Source organism: Haliotis rufescens, unplaced genomic scaffold (genome assembly GCF_023055435.1).
Source record: "Haliotis rufescens isolate VD_foot unplaced genomic scaffold, xgHalRufe1.0.p SCAF_7, whole genome shotgun sequence".
Lineage (NCBI taxonomy): Eukaryota > Metazoa > Mollusca > Gastropoda > Lepetellida > Haliotidae > Haliotis > Haliotis rufescens.
In genome coordinates, this window is record NW_025964361.1 from 1766833 (window position 1) to 1786846 (window position 20014).

Genomic DNA, 20014 nt, shown 5'->3' on the forward strand with positions numbered 1-20014 from the left:
ACTCAGCAATATTCCAGCTACATGTATATATATGACGGCGGTCTGTAAATAATCGAGTCTGGACCAGACAATCCAGTGATTAATGTCATGAGCATCGACCCACGCATTTGGGATCGATGACATGGATCAACCAAGTCAGCGAGCCTGACCACCCGATCCCGTTACTCGCCTTTTACGACAAGTATAGTCACCTTTTAAGGTAAGCATGGGTTGCTGAAGACCTATTCTAACCCGGAATTACTCATTCCAGTCATTGAGTCTTATCATAAAACGAACCACGCACGTTGGCACAACTTGAAGTCTCTTTTGTGTTATCTTCAAGTTCTGAAAATATCAGCGTACAACCTCATTCTTTTACTTCAGTTTGAGTAGTGAGTGAGCGAGCGAATGGAGTTAGTCAGTGTTTAACATAGCATCGGCAATATCCATTTAAGCGACGAGAACAAATTATACACATCCACTAAAACATTCACAGTTTGTTTGTTGTTTAACGCCGCACACAGCAAAATTCCAGCTGTATGACGGCGGTCTGTAAATAATAAAATCTGGACCTGAAAATCGAGTGATTGATATCATAATCATCGATCAACGCCATTGGGATACGATGACATGCATCAACCAAGTCAGCGATTCTGACCACCCGATCCCCTTAGTCGCCTTTTACGGCAAGCATGGGTTGCTGAATACCTATTTCAAGCCGGATCTTCATGGGTCCATTCTCAGTAAAACATCAAGGTAAATATCACATTCAATATACAATTTTGGATACAGACCAATTCCTGTAAAATTGTTCACAATAAGATGCCCGCTTACACGGGTAAACAGATCTCTCAGGCTTTCTGCTTTACATTAGAAATTCCCTTGGTCTCTGAAGTTCACGCAGGGGATCAAAATATGCCTGACAGTTAACCTTTCGACACAAGGGATACATTGTATGAGACTGACGATAGAGATTGTTACACGGATGTGTGTGTGTGTGTGTGTGTGTGCGTGCGTGCGTGCGTGCGTGCGTGCGTGCGTGTGTGTGTGTGATATTGATTTTTCAAAACGAGTGTCAGAATATTTGTACCACTAAAGCTAGAGTACAATGTGTGAAACCTGTTCTTCGTGACCCCGCCGTGATGTGGTCGGAAAATTGCTAAAAGCGGCGTACAACCACACTCATTCACAAAGACATAAGTTATATTTGTACCAAACTGTTGTATAATTTATACGTATTTATTTCCTCTCCCAATCCTAGTAATTAGACAAAGCTGAAAACCATTGCTTCTCATTTCTATGCATGACATGGCAATTTTCTTTTCCGAGGGGGAAGCTATTGCCTCAAGGGAATCAACTGGTGATGTATCAGTAACGAGTGAGTGAGTGAGTTGGATTTAACGCCGCTTTTAACAGTATTCCAGTTATATCACGACGTGTCAGCTTAATGTGGGAGGAAAGCCCGAAGTGATTCAGGTCTAAGACGTTTACCACTTCGATGAAACCCACGAGCACAGGTATGGTGCTGACAAACCTAGAAACAATCGGGGCGAACCGGGATTCGAACCCACAATCAGGTTTCTTGGCGTGTCCAAGGGACGCAACTCTGCACAGCCCCCGTATCAGTAATGAGGTTTCATGGCATCTTGAAGTTCACTATTTAAAGTATTATCACGATGTAAATAAAAATATACCTTACATCATAATTCTATATCAGGATTTTGTAAAAATATATGTCAATATAAACGTTTGAACTGCTAAAATGAACAACTCCTATTAATTGATATTAATAAGTATATTTCTTTCATAAAAGTTTTAGTTCACAAAAATCGAGATTGTGATATCATATACTAGGTGTTTTATTACGTTAATAGGTAATTATGAATAGCAATAAATATAATTGATAAGTAAATAAATAATCATATAATTCAGATGAATTATTGAAATAATAATAATAATAATAATAATAATAATAATAATAATAATAATAACCATCATAATAATCATAGTAATCCAAATAATCATAATAACAATAATCAGAGCAAATAATAATGTTTGGGTTGCCAAAGAAATATTTATCTTTATCGCCAAGTGACGGGAGTTCTATTCCGTAATAAGAAAATACACCTGAAACGGGTTTTAAGGGATTATCTGTTTTTAAAAGACACGGATTACAGAGAACACTGAGTTACTAACTACACTGTGTACTTAATGCATACCGCATGAATGCATTCAAAGTCTACGGTGATTCCGTACAGCGAAGTACAAAGCTCGTATGTGGTAACATGCCTATTATGACTAAGTTCTATTTTAAATCACGATATCGATCTGTGACTTGCAGCACATGCTTTCATCGTCAGTTAATCTGAAATATAGCATGTATATGTGCTCACGTTGAGATGAAACATTTAAGACCAGTTGTTAACATTCACGATATCAAAATAACCAAAATATAATTGCATTCAGTGCAAAAACAATTTCGATGAACATTTCCGGAAATATCCGGAACACTCCGACGTCGTCTGCTCGGGCACCGAACATTCCCAGAATTCATCATTCAAAATGTCAGCCTACGTCAAAATCGAAAACAGAACAGCAATTTCTTAATTTCTTGTGCATATATCTGAAGATCTGGGAAGATCGGTGGACAGGAAAGCGCTAAAATGCCTTGTAATATATGATTGATTGACTGAGGGAGAAAAAAATACAATGGCGACAGCGGTTTTGCAGTGCTCTAGAAGTCAACTGGACACGTTTTTGCGTGGCGAAGAGCTGTGCAACAAATTTCATGACCTCTTCCGCATTCGCGATGACAGCCCGAATAAGTGAGTCATCCTGTAACCCCTAATACCCTTAACTTACGATTTCCATATATGTGTGCACCTCATGAATATAGTTTTCATTCACGGGAAGGTCATTTTAGATCTTGAAATGTTCTGACAATTTGGTGATTATTTTGTAATATTTCTCCTTTTGATTTGATAGACCTTGGTAAAGTCCCAAGTATATTTGATCTAATGATCACTAAAGTGGAGCTTTTTCAGATAAGGAATATTTTGTGATCGTTTTACAATCACGAGGATAAATTCATGGGCTCCACAGAAGCGTTCACCATCTCATCAAACGTACCTATTTGATCTATCATATTGACGACATTGATTTAACATTGGCATAATTAGTGAACAACTCATTTATGAATGAAACTGAATATTGGCAAACTATTAAGTTTAATGAGTGAATACATGTGCCCTCTTTTTGTTTTACTAATAAAATAAGCCTGTAGGGGAATGTAGTATATTGAGAAAAAGAGGAAAAAAGATAAGAACAAGGAACTCACACATAAACGTAACATGGGGTGTTGTGCAGAAAGTGAAATGGTTAATGTCAAACTTTGGTACTGAATAGATATATCATGTAAATATTGATTGAATTATGGTGTCAACAATATGAATTTGGGATCTTTTGAATATATGCATCTTACTGTCAAATAAAACCTATCTTGTGGGTAATAATCAGTTGCTTTTATTGCCGAGTCATATAAGCTCTAAGGGTACTTACCATATTAATTTATTTTTTACCTGTGGTACGATTCCTTTCTGTTCCCTATCTCCCCTTCCACAAGAAATGTTCAAATTATACAAATTAATTCTGGGGTGGTGGGGTAGCCTAATGGTAAAAGTGTTCACTCGTCACGCCAAAGGGAGGTTTGATTCCCCACATGGGTACAATGTGTGAAGCCCATTTCTGGTGTTACCCGCTGTGATATTTCTGGACCATGGCTAAAAGCGGTGTAAAACTATATTCACTCACTCACTCAGAAATGAATTCTTATCATTATCTGGGAATGATAATATTGATTATAGCATTTATATAACTGAAAAAAACTCTCATACCAGACATGCAGGCCTGTTCCTTTTGCCATGTCATTTATTGTAAAGGGAAACTGAAAAAGAATGTTCCAAATGTATTATTGTCTGTCTTTATTCATCAATGTTCATGCTTGATTGCAATTGATCAGTGTTTGTTTTATGATCAATGATTGAGTGTTTAGAACAGCCCAATTATATCAGTCAGTCCGAGTAACTGATTTGTCTGCTTGCCCGAACTGTCTTTTGCAGACTTTTCAGTAGAATATAGTCTTCACTATTGTTATACCTCTATTAAGAATCTTGCAATTTCATTGGTTAATCTGTACCATGTGACGAAACAAAACATTTGAAGGCTTCTTAAACTTTAATATGAAAACAAGGACCGTCAAACCCGACCCCTTCAGTGGTCTGAGGAATTTCGGGTTAGAATAGATCCCCAGCAACCTTTGCTGGTCGTAAGCAGTGACTAAGTAGATTTGGTGGTATTGCTTGGTTGATTGTGTGTCATTGTACCCTGACAACATGGGATGTTGCTCATTATATCAGTCACTGGTTTGTCTGGTTCAGACTCTATTAACTACACGCCTCTATCATACAGCAGGAATATTGCTGAGTGCACGGTTAAACAACAAACAACATGAAGAAACCAAAAATACTAAGCTTTGCCAATGATTCTCCATTAATTTTACTCTAAAATCTACTGGCAATGATGTCAAGTTAAAACATTGGTCTTGTAGACTCATGATTTTGGCACAGACTACTGCTGAGTGAAGAACGGTGGTATCTTAGTGAGATTTCCAGAAGACATCTTCCTAGTGTCTGACTTTGTTAAGCTACACCAAATAGTGCAGCATAACCAGAATGTTTGAGCAGGATTAGAACAAAATGTTGTGGAGTATTTTTTGCACCTCGAACAAGTTGAACTGCAATTGATTTTTCAAATTTGCTATCTTCGCCCCATACCTAATTTCCTCACAATTCCTCACACAATGTAGCTTGTGATTGAAGTCTGATCCATTTCCTCAAATCCACCCATTCAGGAACCAGGGAAAAGTCCCATGAAGAATCCGGTTAGATCTTCGTAAGAGGCGACTGTACTTGTCATAAGAGACGACAAATGGAATTGTATGGTTAAGCCTGCTGACTTGGTTGATGCATGTCATCATATCCCAGTTGCATGGATCGATGCTCATGACATCAATCACAGGATGTCTGGTCCAGACTCGATTATTTTACAGACCGTGGTCATATCGCTGGAATATTTCTGAGTGCGGCATTAAACAACAAGCAAACAAAACAAACAAATCAGGGTAGAATACAGAGTTACACATTGGCACTCATCCTATAGTACTTCCCAAACTGCCAAATAGTTTAGGTATCATAAGGACTATTGGAAGTTTGCCATAGTTTAGGGTTTTGCTATATGTTATCATTATAAGGACTAGTGGACTAAAACTGTTAGTTTCTATTGCTGGATATGTTCCCAGTTCCCTGTTGTTGAGACTAAAGGCCTGGTGACTTGGTTGCTTGCCTATTATCTTACCGAATTGGCATGGGCCATTGCTCATATCATTGATATCATTGATTCAACCACTCGTTTGTCTAGCCTGCTTTTCAGACTGCCATTATGAAGCAGGAGTATAGCTGACTGGCGCTGAATAACAGACAAACAGAACCTGAAATCCTTAAAATCATTTTTTTTTTTCTCAACAGGAAAAAGGGTGACAAGAAAAAGAACAAAAAGAAGGGGAAGAGCAAAGCCAAAGAGAGGAACAAGAAGGTTTGTGGTCACTTTTTGTCCAGTGTCTCAAGACCGCCTCGGTGGTATAGTGGTAGAGCGTCCACCCGGAGAGCAGAAGGTCTGGTGTTCGATCCCCGACTGCATCATAAGACGTTAAAAGATGGTACTTGTTGTTACCCTGTCTGGCGCTCGGGATTAAGGGGCTAAAGCAAGGACTGGTCGGCTCAGAGTCAGTATACTGTGTCTGAGTGGGGTATTCATGTAAAACTGCGGCATGGTATCTCAGTGGGCTAGCACTTTAAATCGGCATCAGTTCGGACTAGAACAATCAGCCACACACACACACACACGTGTATGCACGTTGCTATATAAGTGCAATAATCTTGGACGCGACGTTAAACACCATTTCACCTCACCTCCAGTGTCTCAAACACCTTGTCAGTAGAGATCTACGGTATGTTTAGTTCACTAGATTGTGATGGATGTCAGCTTTAGCATATTTAGTGTGTGTAAGTTGTCATCAGGCATTGTCAGTTATAATCTGGTTAACAAGGATTTGTTTTTTTAAGGCTGAGGTGTTCACCTTGGACATGTTAAAGCTGTTGAATAATGAACAATGTTTTTCTTGAACGTGTAGAGCAAAGATTCATAAGTACTTGTAACTGATTTTAATTCTAATGGAAAATAGTCAGAATTGATTTGAGTTCCAGGAACAATTCACAACTGTAGGTTTTTTTACATACATATGATTCCATATACAACTGGGCACAAACTGTTAAAATGTACTGATATATCCTCGTGGTTTGGGTTTTCGAGCCCCTATCAAGTATTTCTGATCACATGTCTAATAACAATACCAATACACTGAAATGAAGTCTTACCTTTGAGAACATTTATTTCTGTTGACACTTGGATGGTCCAAATGACCATGTCTTGTTAATTTTATAGTGATTATCCCTCACTGAGAGGGACGACTTGATCAGGCGCCACCTCCATGACAGCTAAGTTAAAATAGCTGCACAACATGATCAGTCACATGACAATACACACAGTTTGTTTACAAACAGCAGCTGATACATCATTGGTGCATATGATGTTAGATGCAAAATTATTATCAGATCAAGTTTGATCAAATGTGCATTAGTGAGAAAGTAAGTTTGAAAGTAAGATTGAATATCAACCTCGTGTAGCTCTATTCGTATCATAACTTCAGTAGCAAGAGACTAACGCTTTACTGTGGGCTTTGAGGCGTCCACCTTGATTACGTCATCAAGCGCATGGTCATGTATTGTTTAGGGGCTAAAAAATAGGTGAGGCTCAAAAACATGTCACATGGGGATACATAAATCACCTTTTGAATATAACTGGCCCCGTCTTATGGTTAAATATATTTACCTGCCTATTTCAATTATATTAGTGATGGAATTATTTCACATATTTTAAATGAAATATATCGTTTGAAATTTTGGACAGTTACCTCAACCTTAATCACTGTGAACCCCCTTAGGGGTTCCTGGGGAAGAATAAATCCCCAGCAACCTATGTGTGTGGCACAAGGCATCTACGTGGATCGGATGACAAGGCTCCGTGACTTGGTTAATTGTGCAACCTGACTTTATAGGACATTGTTCATATCAGTCAGGGGCGGTCGGGTAGCCTAGTGGTTAAAGCGTTCGCTCGTCACGTCGAAGACCCGGCTTCGATTCCCGACATGGGTACAATGTGTGAAGCCCATTTCTGGTGTCCCCCGCCGTGATATTGCTGGAATATTGCTAAAAGCGGCATAAAACCTCACTCACTCACTCACTCACTCACTCACTCACTCACTCACTCACTCACTCACTCACTCACTCACTCACTCACTCACTCACCCACCAACTCACTCACTCTTCCACGCACCCACTCGCTCGCTCGCTCACTCACTCACTCACTCACTCACTCACTCACTCACTCACTCACTCACACACTCACTCACTCACTCACTCACTCACTCACTCACTCACTCACTCACTCACTCACTCACTCACTCACTCACTCACTCACTCACTCATTGATTTGTCTGGTCCAGACTAGACTATTTACAGCCCACCATCATATAGCTGGAATATTGTTAATGTTAAACACAGACTTAGTCACATTCTTCAGTTTCATACTGAATGTGTTTCAGCGTGAGGGAAGCCCTGATATTCCTGATGCCCAGTTCCTGTCTGTGGAGCTTCAGGGCAATGCTTCAGGCTTCAACGTATACGCCAGCGTCCGGCAGTCTGTCCTGGAGCAGTGTATGCGAGACACAGCACGGCTGTACCGACTCGCCACAACCACACAAACATCAGACTCGGAAACTGATGATGATAATGATGACAAAAACAAAGATTGTGCAATCAAAATACCAAAGGTAAGTCTTTTTGCAAATATTGTTATTACCTGTTTTAGTACCCATGCTCATGCCTTTCTAATACATTTTAAGAATAATTCTGTATATAATGTTTCTGTAAGTAAATAATTATAATATTTATGTAAGAAAATATGTGCATTGTCAGTCATTTGCACACTGGCAATAAATTTCATGACAATTTTTCAAACTTGACACTTGTCTATTTTGTGAGTCAAAAAGAGCTCTTATCACACTTTGTCCTTTGTTGGAAGTGAACTATTTCATGATAATGAATATTCTGAATTTGTCACATACACAAATGTAGCAGAAATAGATGCTGACATGACATAGATAGTGAGGTTCTCTTTGTATCAAATGAACCAGTTAAGGCTGCAGTGTTCATTATGGTTACTGACATGCCCAAGGGTCTTACAACAGGAATAAAGTCTAACAAACAAATTGACTGATTATGTAATAGATAGAGGACGAGTGCCGGGACTTGATGGGGTATAAATGTACTGTCTTGAGAACAAAGGGTTCGGCAAGTACTTTATTGGAATATGAACATATTGCCGGGAGAAGCCGAGCCCTTTCTTCTCATGAAGGTTAGGGTAGATCTTCAGCAAAACATGTTTGCTGTAAAGGGCGACTCTGCTTGTCACAAGATGCAACTAAAGGGATCGGATGATCAGGTTCGCTGACTAGTTCACTGCATGTCATCGTATCCCAATTGCTTGGATAACTGGAATAATGTTAAAAGCGGCGTTAAATTCAACTCACTCACTCACCTGCTTAGATTGATGCTCATGATCTCTATCACTGGTTTGTTTAGTCCAGACTCGATTATTTACAGACTGCTGTCATATAGCTGGAATATTTATGAGTGTGGCGTTAAACAAGAAACTATGTTAGAACACAGGCAAATACTGGAGTTCCATGATCTATACACTGCTTGTAGCACAATCTCCACCTTAAAATTTGTGAAGCAGATTGCACGATTTCATATGAATTGTACGGTTCGTGCAGTCAAGTGTTTGTTGTTGAAGGCCTGTCATGCTGAAATGAACCACGAGAGCTTTGTGCCTCTGTATACTTTACAGTACTTCATCAGTTTATGTACCATCTTCCTGAGACAAGGAAGTTATCTTACTGTAAATCTCCAGTTTACACACTTGCCGAACTAGGCTGGAATTTCTGTGCTCAATCATGGTGCCACCAGGGGCTATTACAAGTTATATCCCTTCTATGTCCCTCCTATTGACCAATCCCATTCCATCTCTCATATCACTTGCATTTGCTTCAAACAAAATGGCAGCGCCCAGTGAAGACGATCTGATTAATAATCTAGTTCTTTTGTGTATTGAAACTGGTCTTACTTTGCGAAGTGCATCATATCCCATGATCACCTTGATTTAAAACATGAACAGATTTGGAAAATGTCTGTTGCTGCAACCAGTCAAAACTCCCCACAGTGATAGATGACCACAACCATGCTTGGAGTTGAACTTGCAACTGAATGACTGTTATGTTTACAAACAAGTGGCAACCTCCGTGAGGCTGGATACACTTACCCCTGCTAAATTACTTTCTTTATTTGTCAATTTGAATTTCTATTTCATTAAAACTATCATGTAATTGATATAGTTAGTATGTAAGTGAGATGTTACACACAACAAAGTAAATTCATCTGGAAAACATGGTCAGTCATAAACTTTTTCAAAATGAACTTTGATGGCATTCCCAAACACATAAACACAAGTATGAACGTTTCTACATTTGGGGTTAGAGGGCAAATTTCAAGATTCTTGTAATGGCTGTGCCCACCTGATGTTACCGAGAGTGTAACGTAGGTGTCACGCACTGGGAAGGAGCTTGGAGAAGATGCTTACGTAATCCACCTGATCAAATTAGTGACCAGTCATTGGACGAAAGTATTAATCTGTGCTCTAAATATCATTCTTTGAGATTAACTTTTTTTTGTTGATAGGCCATGACATGTGGCTTACATACTCTCTATTCCTGTTATGTGCAGATCGTTGGCTTGGGCTTGAATGGAGTGTTTGAGCTGGTGCGTGAGACGAGGCACAAGTACCCCGACCTGTGTGTGAAGGCCCTGAAGGCCCTGCTCGACCTGCTACAGGGCCAACAGCCAGAGGGCATGAAGTGTGAACCACCAGATGTTGTTGGTAAGAATTGTCTGTGAAATGACTAAGAATGTGTTATCAATAATTAGGGATTTATTTGGAGATACAGAATTTAGGGTTAATCATGCTAATAACTATGGTTAGTCTGCTAGTGGGAGACTAGTAATGTGAATGTGTGACAAGGAATTTTATCACCATTTGTGTGGACCATAAGGATTATTATTTTTGACAATATGAAAATCATTGACAGTTTCTGAGGTGGTAGATTTAACAACAAATTCATGTATAGCTTGCTGGGCTTTCAAATGTTACATGCCCTTCTCCAAACTAACTGGCCCAAAATTAAATGTTGGAGGCCACGACTTACCCAGGGGGTTCCAAAAACTCCTCAACCCTAAAATGTCATTTCCTGCACTCTGAGATTAAATCTTGACTTCCATTTGCCTTATTTCTTGGTGATTTCATGAGCATAAAGATGTTGCACAGAACATTACAAAATGGCTGTCAGTTGTGTCCTTCTACTGAGATGATCTTGAGACAACCATTCACAGGACTTGATCCCCCCTAAATATTTTCTTATCGAAATTACATGATTCACAAGCACACACAGAGAAGGGGGGACATTTTGACTAGCCAGACAGACTACTTCATGTTTCAGCAAGTCTTTTGTAATTTTAACTGGCCATGGGCCTACAGGCCAGCAGTTAAATTACCCCCTGTTTATGGGTTTTGTTCAGTGCTACATATTCATTTGACTTGCTAAATATGCATCTAAAATAAGAATTTTGTGCAAATTACATGTACCTCTGGTTGTACTAAGTACCTACCAAAATGTGTATTGAGTGGTCAAAATGGCTACTGATTATGGACATAACTTAGATGGGTGACCAGCAGGTAGTTCTTGAGATTGATAGGAACCTAGTTCATTGACTCCTGAAAACATCCGTGATGACCCTCCATTTCTGAACAACATTTTTTCCATATAGTCCACGTCATCTGAGAGTTAATTCCCTTATCCTTACCAGGATCCATTGATTTTAGGTTCAAATCACAATCTCATTAAAATTAGACCTTAGTTCCCGCAACTGCTAAACAAAGATCTCAGGACATCCCATTTGGTTCACGTCAGACCGGCCTTTTGCGAATTTTGACCGACCAGTGGAATAAGTGACAACACATTCCGACTGACACTTTCCTGATCTGGTAAGCGACACTCTGATTGGTTGGATGAAAGGTAGTTCTTATGTGACCCGTAATTGGATGTCCTCAGATCTTTGTTTAGGGGTAGCGAGAATTAAGATCTGGTTTTAATGAGATTGGTTCAAATCCCAGACTTACTCTGACATGACCCTTGGTTTGGCTTTGTTACTTCTACTTGTGTTCCTGGGTTGTAAATGTATGCAGGATGCAGGTTGTGTAATCCTTGCTCCAAAGTGGTACATGTCTAAGACCTGCATCACTTTGGGTATTCCTCCCACAATGGGATATTACTTTAGTACTGTTCAAAACAACATGAAGCCGAACTCTGAATGGTATGTTGTCATATACTCAGTCATTGCCAGCAGTTCCATGATTTATGAACTGATATACTGTTCAAAGCAGCATTAACACTAACTCACTTGCTGACAGACCCGTGAAGATCGGGGTAGAATAGGTCTTCAGCAACCCATGCTTGCCGTAAAAAGGCGACTTTTCTTGTTGTAAGAGGCAAATAACGGGATCGGGTGGTCAGGCTCCCTGACTTATTTGATTCATATCATTGTATCCCAAATGCGTGGATCGATGCTCATGATGTCAATCACTGGATTGTCTGGCCCAGACTTGATTATTTACAGACCGCTGTCATATAGCTGGAATATTGCTGTGTGCAGCATTAAACAACAAACAAACAAAACACTTGCTGACTATTAATCTTTATATGTGGTGGCTCTTAAGTGATCAAATGAAGCTCTGAATGGTATGTTGTGTATTCTAATACTTCTAACATGCTGACAGAGAAATCTGGTGCTAAGAGATAAGAGCAATTAGATTTGGACTTCACTTTGGTAGCCTCTGGTTACAAATTTTTCATGATATTTATCATCATAACAAGGAGATTTAATACCCTAGATAATCAAAGATGGTTTAGGCTTGACCACATACTGCCTTTTGTGATCTGGTTGTATTGCTACCACACCAAACTACAGTCCATGTTTTTGTCTTCAGAGAACCTGTACAACTTGCTGATGGAGATAGCGACCAACGTGGGCTCGGACATAGTGTTTGACGGCCAGTCACTGACAGCTCTAGCCTGTTCTGCCCTCATCAGCCTCACTATTGCTCTGGGGGACACAGGGAAGCTGTTGAAGGCTGTCAAGGCTCTGCTGATGAGCCCCTCGTCACTGGCATCTCAAGATATACTGGTAGGTATAGTGCTTGTAACGTTGTATCATGCTGTCTCCAGTCCATTTCTGTGGTAGCAAAATAGCTAAATCAAAACATGCCAAATATGGTTGTGAAATAAGAGCACTTAATTTAATAGTTTCACCTAGTTCAGTGTGTAACCTTTGTATTAACAGGACCGCCACCATGGTCTAGTGGTAGAGCGTCCGCCCGGAGAGCGGAAGGTCCGGGGTTCGATCCCCGACTGTGTCATACCAAAAGACGTGAAAAGATGGTACTTGTTGTTACCCTGTCTGGCGCTCGGCATTAAGGGGCTAAAACAAGGACTGGTCGGCTCGGAGTCAGTATACTGTGTCTGAGTGGGGTATTCATGTTAAACTGCGGCATGGTATCTCAGTGAGCTAGCACTATAAATCGGCATCTTTCCTGGACTAGTACAAGCAGCTACACAAACACACACACGTACATGCACGTCGTTATATAAGTGCAATAATCTTGGACGTGACGTTAAACCCCATTTCACCTCACATTTTCACCTTGTATTAACAGTGAGTTCTGACAGTGATTCCTGATCAGTGTGATTTTCTATAAGTTTCTTGGTGGAGCAGAAACTTACAGCTATATAGTTTTCAGGTTGCGAAAATGATTTATTGGTGGCAGTATTAGTATATAAGTAGTAACTGGTAGTTAAATGGTATGTGAACCTGCTCATAATGAACTTGGGCCAGGTTTGATTCCACACAGTAAGTGTAAAACGTTCAACTCACTTTCAACTTACAACGCCCTGCCATGGTGTTGTAATGACTAGGGCATCTGCCCCAGGAACAGTAGGTCGGTTTCAATCCCCTGGTCACGTCATACCAGGTGTTGAAATAGGTTGCTGTAACCTGTGGCTTGAGCTCGGCATTAAGGGGATAAAGCATCAGTATCTGGGTGGGGTTTCCATGTTAAACTGAGGCATGGTATCTCACTATAAAACCTACATACCTCTAGACTAGTACCAGCAGCCACACACACACACATGCATTCTCATCATTATAAGTGAAATAATCTTGAACATGACATTACATCCCATTTAACCTCACCCTCCTTCAACTTGCAGCATTTTTATTGCAGTAAAAGATCAGTTACTTTAGGCTAAAAAAAATTAGTCTTGGTTCTCAGTCACCGCTCGCATCATCGTAAAGTTCACCGCATGTTTCGTTTTTATTTCCATTTTTAATTAAAAAAAAAAAAAATCCTTAAATCCAACGGTAGTCCAATACTGTATTCCAGTATTTTACTCATAAAGGAATACATTTATGTAGGGAGGCCCTTCCCAGGTTGATTGTACACAATTGCTTATTGATTACGCAACTGTTTATTGGTTACATACTAGTTTGAACACCCCACCCCACCCAAAAAAAAGACACCGCCCACTCGCTTTATATATTCAAAAAACGTTGCCTGAGAACCAATTCTTTTATTTTTTAAGCCTTATCATTGTATTTCTTTACTTCATCAGTTTACTTTATGATAAAGAAGGTCCATCTTTTGCCTTCTTGGAGGTTTGATTTGATGTTGATGTTCATGGACTTCTTGTGTTGAAGTGTCTTCCAACTAGCCCTGTATTGCAGACTGTATGATTTACGATGTGTGTCTACAGGTGCCAGGAATTCTGACTTCTCTACAGAAGAGCGTACAAGCCGTGTTACTGGGAAAGGCACAGCTGCCAGATTGGTTCAACAATGGGGTGAAAACAAAGTCCCACTCTCACAAGTTCAATATAGCGAACTTGAAAAATAGTGAGTTGAGATATTATGATGAATTGGGATGAATTTACAGATCACGTCAATGCTTAAAGAAGAGAATAATATTTAAATGTTTTGATGATGGTTTTGGAGAAGCCCTGTGGTACTATCACCACAATGATTGATGTTTATTAAGTCCTTATTAAGTTATGAAGTGCTGTTTAAATGCCTGTATAACCAGACCGGTTTCCTTTCATTTTATGCAGATTAATGTGTTATGATGCTGGATGAGGCTGGCTGTTTTATTGTCATACGAAAATCCATCCTGAAGTAACAGTAACGGGAAAAACCAGAAAGGTTAAAGTGAGCTTGCTTCCCACTCTAGAATATGTCTAGAATCTTGGCAGGTTTTTCTGAAGGAAAAATAAACTGAAAGGCATGGCCCTGAAACAGCTCTGGGTCTTGTCACAGAACACTTGTTTATGCTATTTGTTGTGTATCCAGGTGAAAGTACAGTGGAGAACAGTGCAGTGGCTAGTGATGGAAGATACCTGTATATACTCAACAAGAAGGGGCTGTTTAAGATAGGAACTGGATATGGCGGAACGATCAAGGTTTGTGTGTCTTGTAATGTCTACGCTAATGCTACAGAAAATTTGACAGAACAGTAATACAATCAAGGTATCTGTCTTGTAATGTTGTCCACACTAATGCTACTGGAAATGATGTCAAGTGACAAGTTCAGACTAACACACTGATTTACCACAGACTGATTCGGTGCTCACAGCTTTATCTTCTAATCTTTAGTACTCTGACAATGCCTCTTGATACAAATCAACCCGTGAAGATTCCGGGGTAGAATAGGTCTTCAGCAACACATGCTTGACGTAAAAGGTGACTATGCTTGTCGTAAAAGGAGACTAACGGGATCGGGTGGTCAGGCTTGCTGTCTTGGTTGATGCATGTCATCGATCCCAATTGCGTGGATCGATGCTCATGATATTAATCACTGGATTGTCTGGTCCAGGCTCGATTATTTACAGACCGCCGTCATATAGCTGGAATATTGCTGAGTGCGGCGTTAAACAACAAACCAACCAACCAACCTGATACAAATCTTCACCTTCATCCTGTTGTATCTTCCAGGGCAATGTCTACAAGCACAGAGAGAACTTCCCAGTCAACAGGACAGTGTGGCTTGCCTTCAGTGGGGTAGGAAATCACATTGTTTGTACTTTGACAATTGAAGATAACTGTTCATATCTTATAATGTCCCTCATGTTTTGGAACTGTAAAAGTAAGTTGATTCATTTGTACTCCAACATGTCCTGTGTTGAAAAGATGCGCAGTCAACTACGCTTTAAACGAACATGCTTACAACAAACTGCTTTTTTGTCCCCTCCATTTTCTGTATATATATAAATGCTGTATTTATGCTTATTATGAACTACGGTTATAACAAACTAAAATTAGTGGTTCCTTTGAGTTCACTATAACTGTAGTTTACTGTATGTGTAAATAAAATTGAGTTTATACTGAAGATTTTTTAATAGAAAGAGGAAAACTGCAGGACAAAGTTCATCCTCAAAATCAAGTGTATTCCATATTCGTTATTTTATTATCAATACCAAAAGAACCTTTTGCCACCATAGCTTTGTTTTGTCACGTGACCATGTCCATCCCTCGTATCACTAACCAGCCCATAATTTCACTCGCTTAACAGCCAATCAAAATGTCCTCTCTTATCTAGAGTTTGCTGTCATTGTAATTTTAGAATTGTGACTTTATACAAGCAAGCCCCTGATGAATTTAATCAATCCGAAAACTATTTTAGCTGGAAAAGATGTTGACCTGAGTATAAGGATGTGGGTCAATCTCATTAAAATAAGATCTCAGTTCTCTCTAAGCACAGATCTGAGGACATCCCATTACAGGTCACGTCAGACCGACCATTTGCAAACTTTGTCCGACCAATGGAATGACTGACAAGAAGTTGACATTAGCCAATCAGATGGCCGCTTTCTCATGTTTTACGGCATAAGTTTCAAACTGGTGACGACGCTTTGAAACATATTTTGACAGATTTTTGATTGAAATTTGAAAATTGAACAAAAGAACATTCGGGAATGGCTAACAGATGACCTAGTTTGGATGGATTCAGTCGTAAAGCCCGTAACTGTTTTTCGGAATACCCCATGTTAAATTTTTTGATGTTTGCATGATTGGAAAACACATTCCAACTGTCACTTTCCTTATCTGGTAAGCGACACTCTGATTGGTCTGATGAAAGGTGTTGTTCTGATGTGAATCGTAATGGGATGGTCTCAGATCTTTGTTCAGAGGTAGTGAGAACAAAAATCTGATTCTAATATAGAATTGATGTGGTTGGGAAATCCCTCCAGCATTGTGTCATTCCTACCGGACTCAAGACAAAGCTATGTTGGCGACTGATCCAGACTAAATGCTATAATACAATAGAGATACAATACACTCGTTAACTGATAAATGCCAAAGTATGGAGGCATGTATTGTGTTGTAAAAGTGAATTTTAATTTATGTGATTAAAATGAAACCGTGCCCCTTGTGTGCAGGGTAAACTGCTGTGTCGATCGGACAACAACTCCTCCCCCGGTCTGTGTGTCATCAACAGAGACAGTCTAGACGTGAAAGCACCATGTGATTTGGATGGTAGGTTGCTATGACAACAGAACAAAATATGTAAAGGAAATGATACAGACGGACTTCTTTTGGACATGAGGGATTCTGGGTCAGAATAGATCCCTAGAACCTCTTGCTTGTTTTGTGAGCTGACAAAATGCTACTGGTTTCCAAATGAATGTGCTCAAATACAGAAGACATTGTTTGGAACTTGAAGCTTGAAAGAACATTTATTAGACTGTGTTTTAAAAAAACAATATTTACTGTGTAATATCACCTTCCCGAGGCAATGGCATTATCTAACTGTAAAAGTCCAGTTTCCACACTTGCTTGACTAGGCTGGAATTTCTGGGCTCAATCCTAGCGCCATCAGTGGCTATTATGAGTTATGTCCCTCACCAATAAGATTTCACTCCTCATATCACTTACATTTGCTTCAAACAAAATGGCATCTCCCAGTGAAGACGATCTGAATGATGATCAAAATCTATGTTGGAATAAAACGGGTCTTACTTCGCGAAGTGCTTCAAATCATGTGAGCACCTTCATTAAAACATGAAAAGACTTGGAAAATAACTGTTGATGCCGAGTTGGCAGTACACATGCTATGAAAATCCTGCAAGCGACCAAAATCTGCATGGCAGTTTACAAACCGGATGAATGTTTTATTACATGATTGTGATTGGGCTATGCATATACTGGTTAGTCCAGCCAAAATAAAACTCCATAATTCCAGCCTAGTTCGGCAAGGGTTGAAACTGGACTTTCATAGTCAGATAACTCCCTTGCCTCAGGAAGATGGTGTAATATTTGCCAACTGACACACTTGTACTCTTGTGGTCTACACTTGGTTAGGTGTTGGTTGATCCATGTTTAGTTTATCAGGAAGTGTATATACTCCAATGTACAGTGTTTACATTAACCCTTCTGTTCTCCAGGGGCAGTCGGGTAGCCTAGTGGTTAAGGCGTTTGCTCGTCACGCCGAAAACCCGGGTTCAATTCCCGACATGGGTACAATGTGTGAAGCCCATTTCTGGTGTCCCCCGCCGTGATATTGCTGGAATATTGCTAAAAGCGGCGTAAAACCATATTCACTCACTCACTCACTCCTTCTGTTCTTCCCAGGTCACACTATTGGACAGAGTGTGTTATTCAGTGATGGGGAGAGCATAGGTCAAATTGCACCAGCAAAAGATGTAAGTATTTTCACAGGAAATGTTATTTATTGTGAATATTATGTATTCATATTTCTTCCCATTGACGATTATTTCGATTATCGCCTGGAGAGCAGAGGGTCGGGGGTCAATCCCTGGCCGTGTCGTTCCAAAAGACTTTAAAAGATGGTACTTGTTGTTACCCTGCCTGGTGCTCGGCATTAAGGAATTAAAGCTAGGTCGGTTCGGAGTCCATATACTGTACCTGAGTGGGCTATTCATGTAAAACAGTGGCATAGTATCTTGGTGGGCTATCACTATAAAATCAGCATTATTCCGGACTAGTAAAAGCAGCCACAATAATCTTGAACGCGACGTTAAACTCCATTTCACCTCATTTCACCACCCCTTGTCTGTGTAACTTCTCTGTACCAGTATCCAAGATGGTTGGGATGACTATTGTATGTGACGTAATTGTTGTAGTGTTTACAGCAGGACAGCTTTGTGGTCCGCACGTTCAGTCCAGATAAGAGTCCCATGTCTGTCATGAGTGAGATCCCCCTGAAACTCACCCGCAAGTGCATGGACGTGTTTGGCAGTAACTCCCTAGACCCGGAGATGGAAAGAAGATCTATCCGTGAGTGTTACATGTTGAAAATCTCCTGAGGTATTGAAATTAGTACTCTGTAGTAGTGTAACAGTATTTGTCTTGCGAGAAACCAGCATCTAATGTTCATCTGTTTGGGACATTCTTCTAACTCCTGCAAATAGGAATCCATCGTCAAAACTTCATGGGCTTGTTGTATACACTCGGTTCCTCCAACACCTTTGAGTACATACAGACCACCCGTGAAGATCCGGGGTAGAATAGGTCTTCAGCAACCCATGCTTGCTGTAAAAGGCAACTATGCTTATCCTAAGGCGATAGGCGACTAACGGGATCGGGTGGTCAGGCTCGCTGACTTTGTTGATGCATGTCATCGATCCCAATTGTGTGGATCGATGTTCATGATATCAGTCACTGGATTGTCTGGTCCAGTCTCGATTATATACAGACCACCGTCATATAGCTGGAATATTGCCAAGTGCGGCGTTAAACAACAAACCAACCAACTAAACCAAGAATACATACAGCTAACGTTTTATATGATGCTATTTCGAATAAAATGTTTATTTTATATTTTTGTTTGTGCAGTGATCCACATATCCTTTCACCTATTATTAACATTGATGTCTACACATTATTTCCAGTTGTCATTTATCATTCAAAATCGTCTGTGAACGATCACATTTCTTCTCTGTATCAAGTTACTATTTTCTATCCCAGAATGCAATATATTTTTCCCCGGGCATGCGCAGTTCTACGGATGTGACGTCATTTTGTTTTTCTATATTAACAACAAGAGCCTCAATGTCGTTCAGCTTGTTTCCATTGTTCTCTCAGCTGTCATTACGACCCTCCATCCATCCCCATCTCCACCAAGGGGCTGGCTCGGAAGGGGCTTTGCAAGCCAATCATTCTGTAAACTATCACTATATGGCTTGCGGCCCCCAAAGTATTTTCATTTTCACTTATACCCACAGGGTATCACCCTTTCTACATATTTCCATTTTATCTTTTTAGATCTGCCCGCAGGGTTCTAAATCATTTTCATATACATTTCAAATTTACTTATGCAACCCGCAGTCTGCCTTTTTATACTACTTACCCGCAGCGTAAGTTACCTTTCCATCACCGAGTCAGCCCCCGAATCTTATGCCATGTCTTGTATATGATAAACATTTGATCGTACTCAATTGTTTTGTTGTCACTGCACAAATGTCCTACCTCTAGCAAGAAGTAGGTCAGAGAATGCTCTGACCAATAAGCGCTCAGGTTATATCAGGTTAAAAAACAAAGATGGTGTCCCCATGTTGAATGAAACTGGTGAAAGGATTCTTTAGAAAACTTAACATAAATTGAAACTGATGTATTTTAATGAC

General features: G+C 39.9%; 1 protein-coding gene across 14 annotated transcripts in view; it reads left to right on the plus strand.

Annotated features, from left to right (window-relative positions):
• Nucleotides 1-2530: 2530 nt before the first annotated feature.
• The window catches only part of LOC124139629 (E3 ubiquitin-protein ligase MYCBP2-like), a 121540-nt gene continuing 104056 nt past the window's right edge, over nucleotides 2531-20014 (plus strand). For all 14 annotated transcript variants that reach the window (XM_048387783.1, XM_048387791.1, XM_048387789.1 and 11 more), the window contains exons 1-11: nucleotides 2531-2804; nucleotides 5562-5628; nucleotides 7757-7984; nucleotides 9996-10149; nucleotides 12313-12509; nucleotides 14135-14273; nucleotides 14724-14833; nucleotides 15366-15431; nucleotides 16811-16907; nucleotides 18003-18073; nucleotides 18515-18668. In XM_048387783.1, coding sequence (XP_048243740.1) covers nucleotides 2689-2804; nucleotides 5562-5628; nucleotides 7757-7984; nucleotides 9996-10149; nucleotides 12313-12509; nucleotides 14135-14273; nucleotides 14724-14833; nucleotides 15366-15431; nucleotides 16811-16907; nucleotides 18003-18073; nucleotides 18515-18668 — 1399 coding nt within the window. In that variant the 5' untranslated portion in view covers nucleotides 2531-2688. The remainder of the gene's footprint in view (nucleotides 2805-5561; nucleotides 5629-7756; nucleotides 7985-9995; nucleotides 10150-12312; nucleotides 12510-14134; nucleotides 14274-14723; nucleotides 14834-15365; nucleotides 15432-16810; nucleotides 16908-18002; nucleotides 18074-18514; nucleotides 18669-20014) is intronic.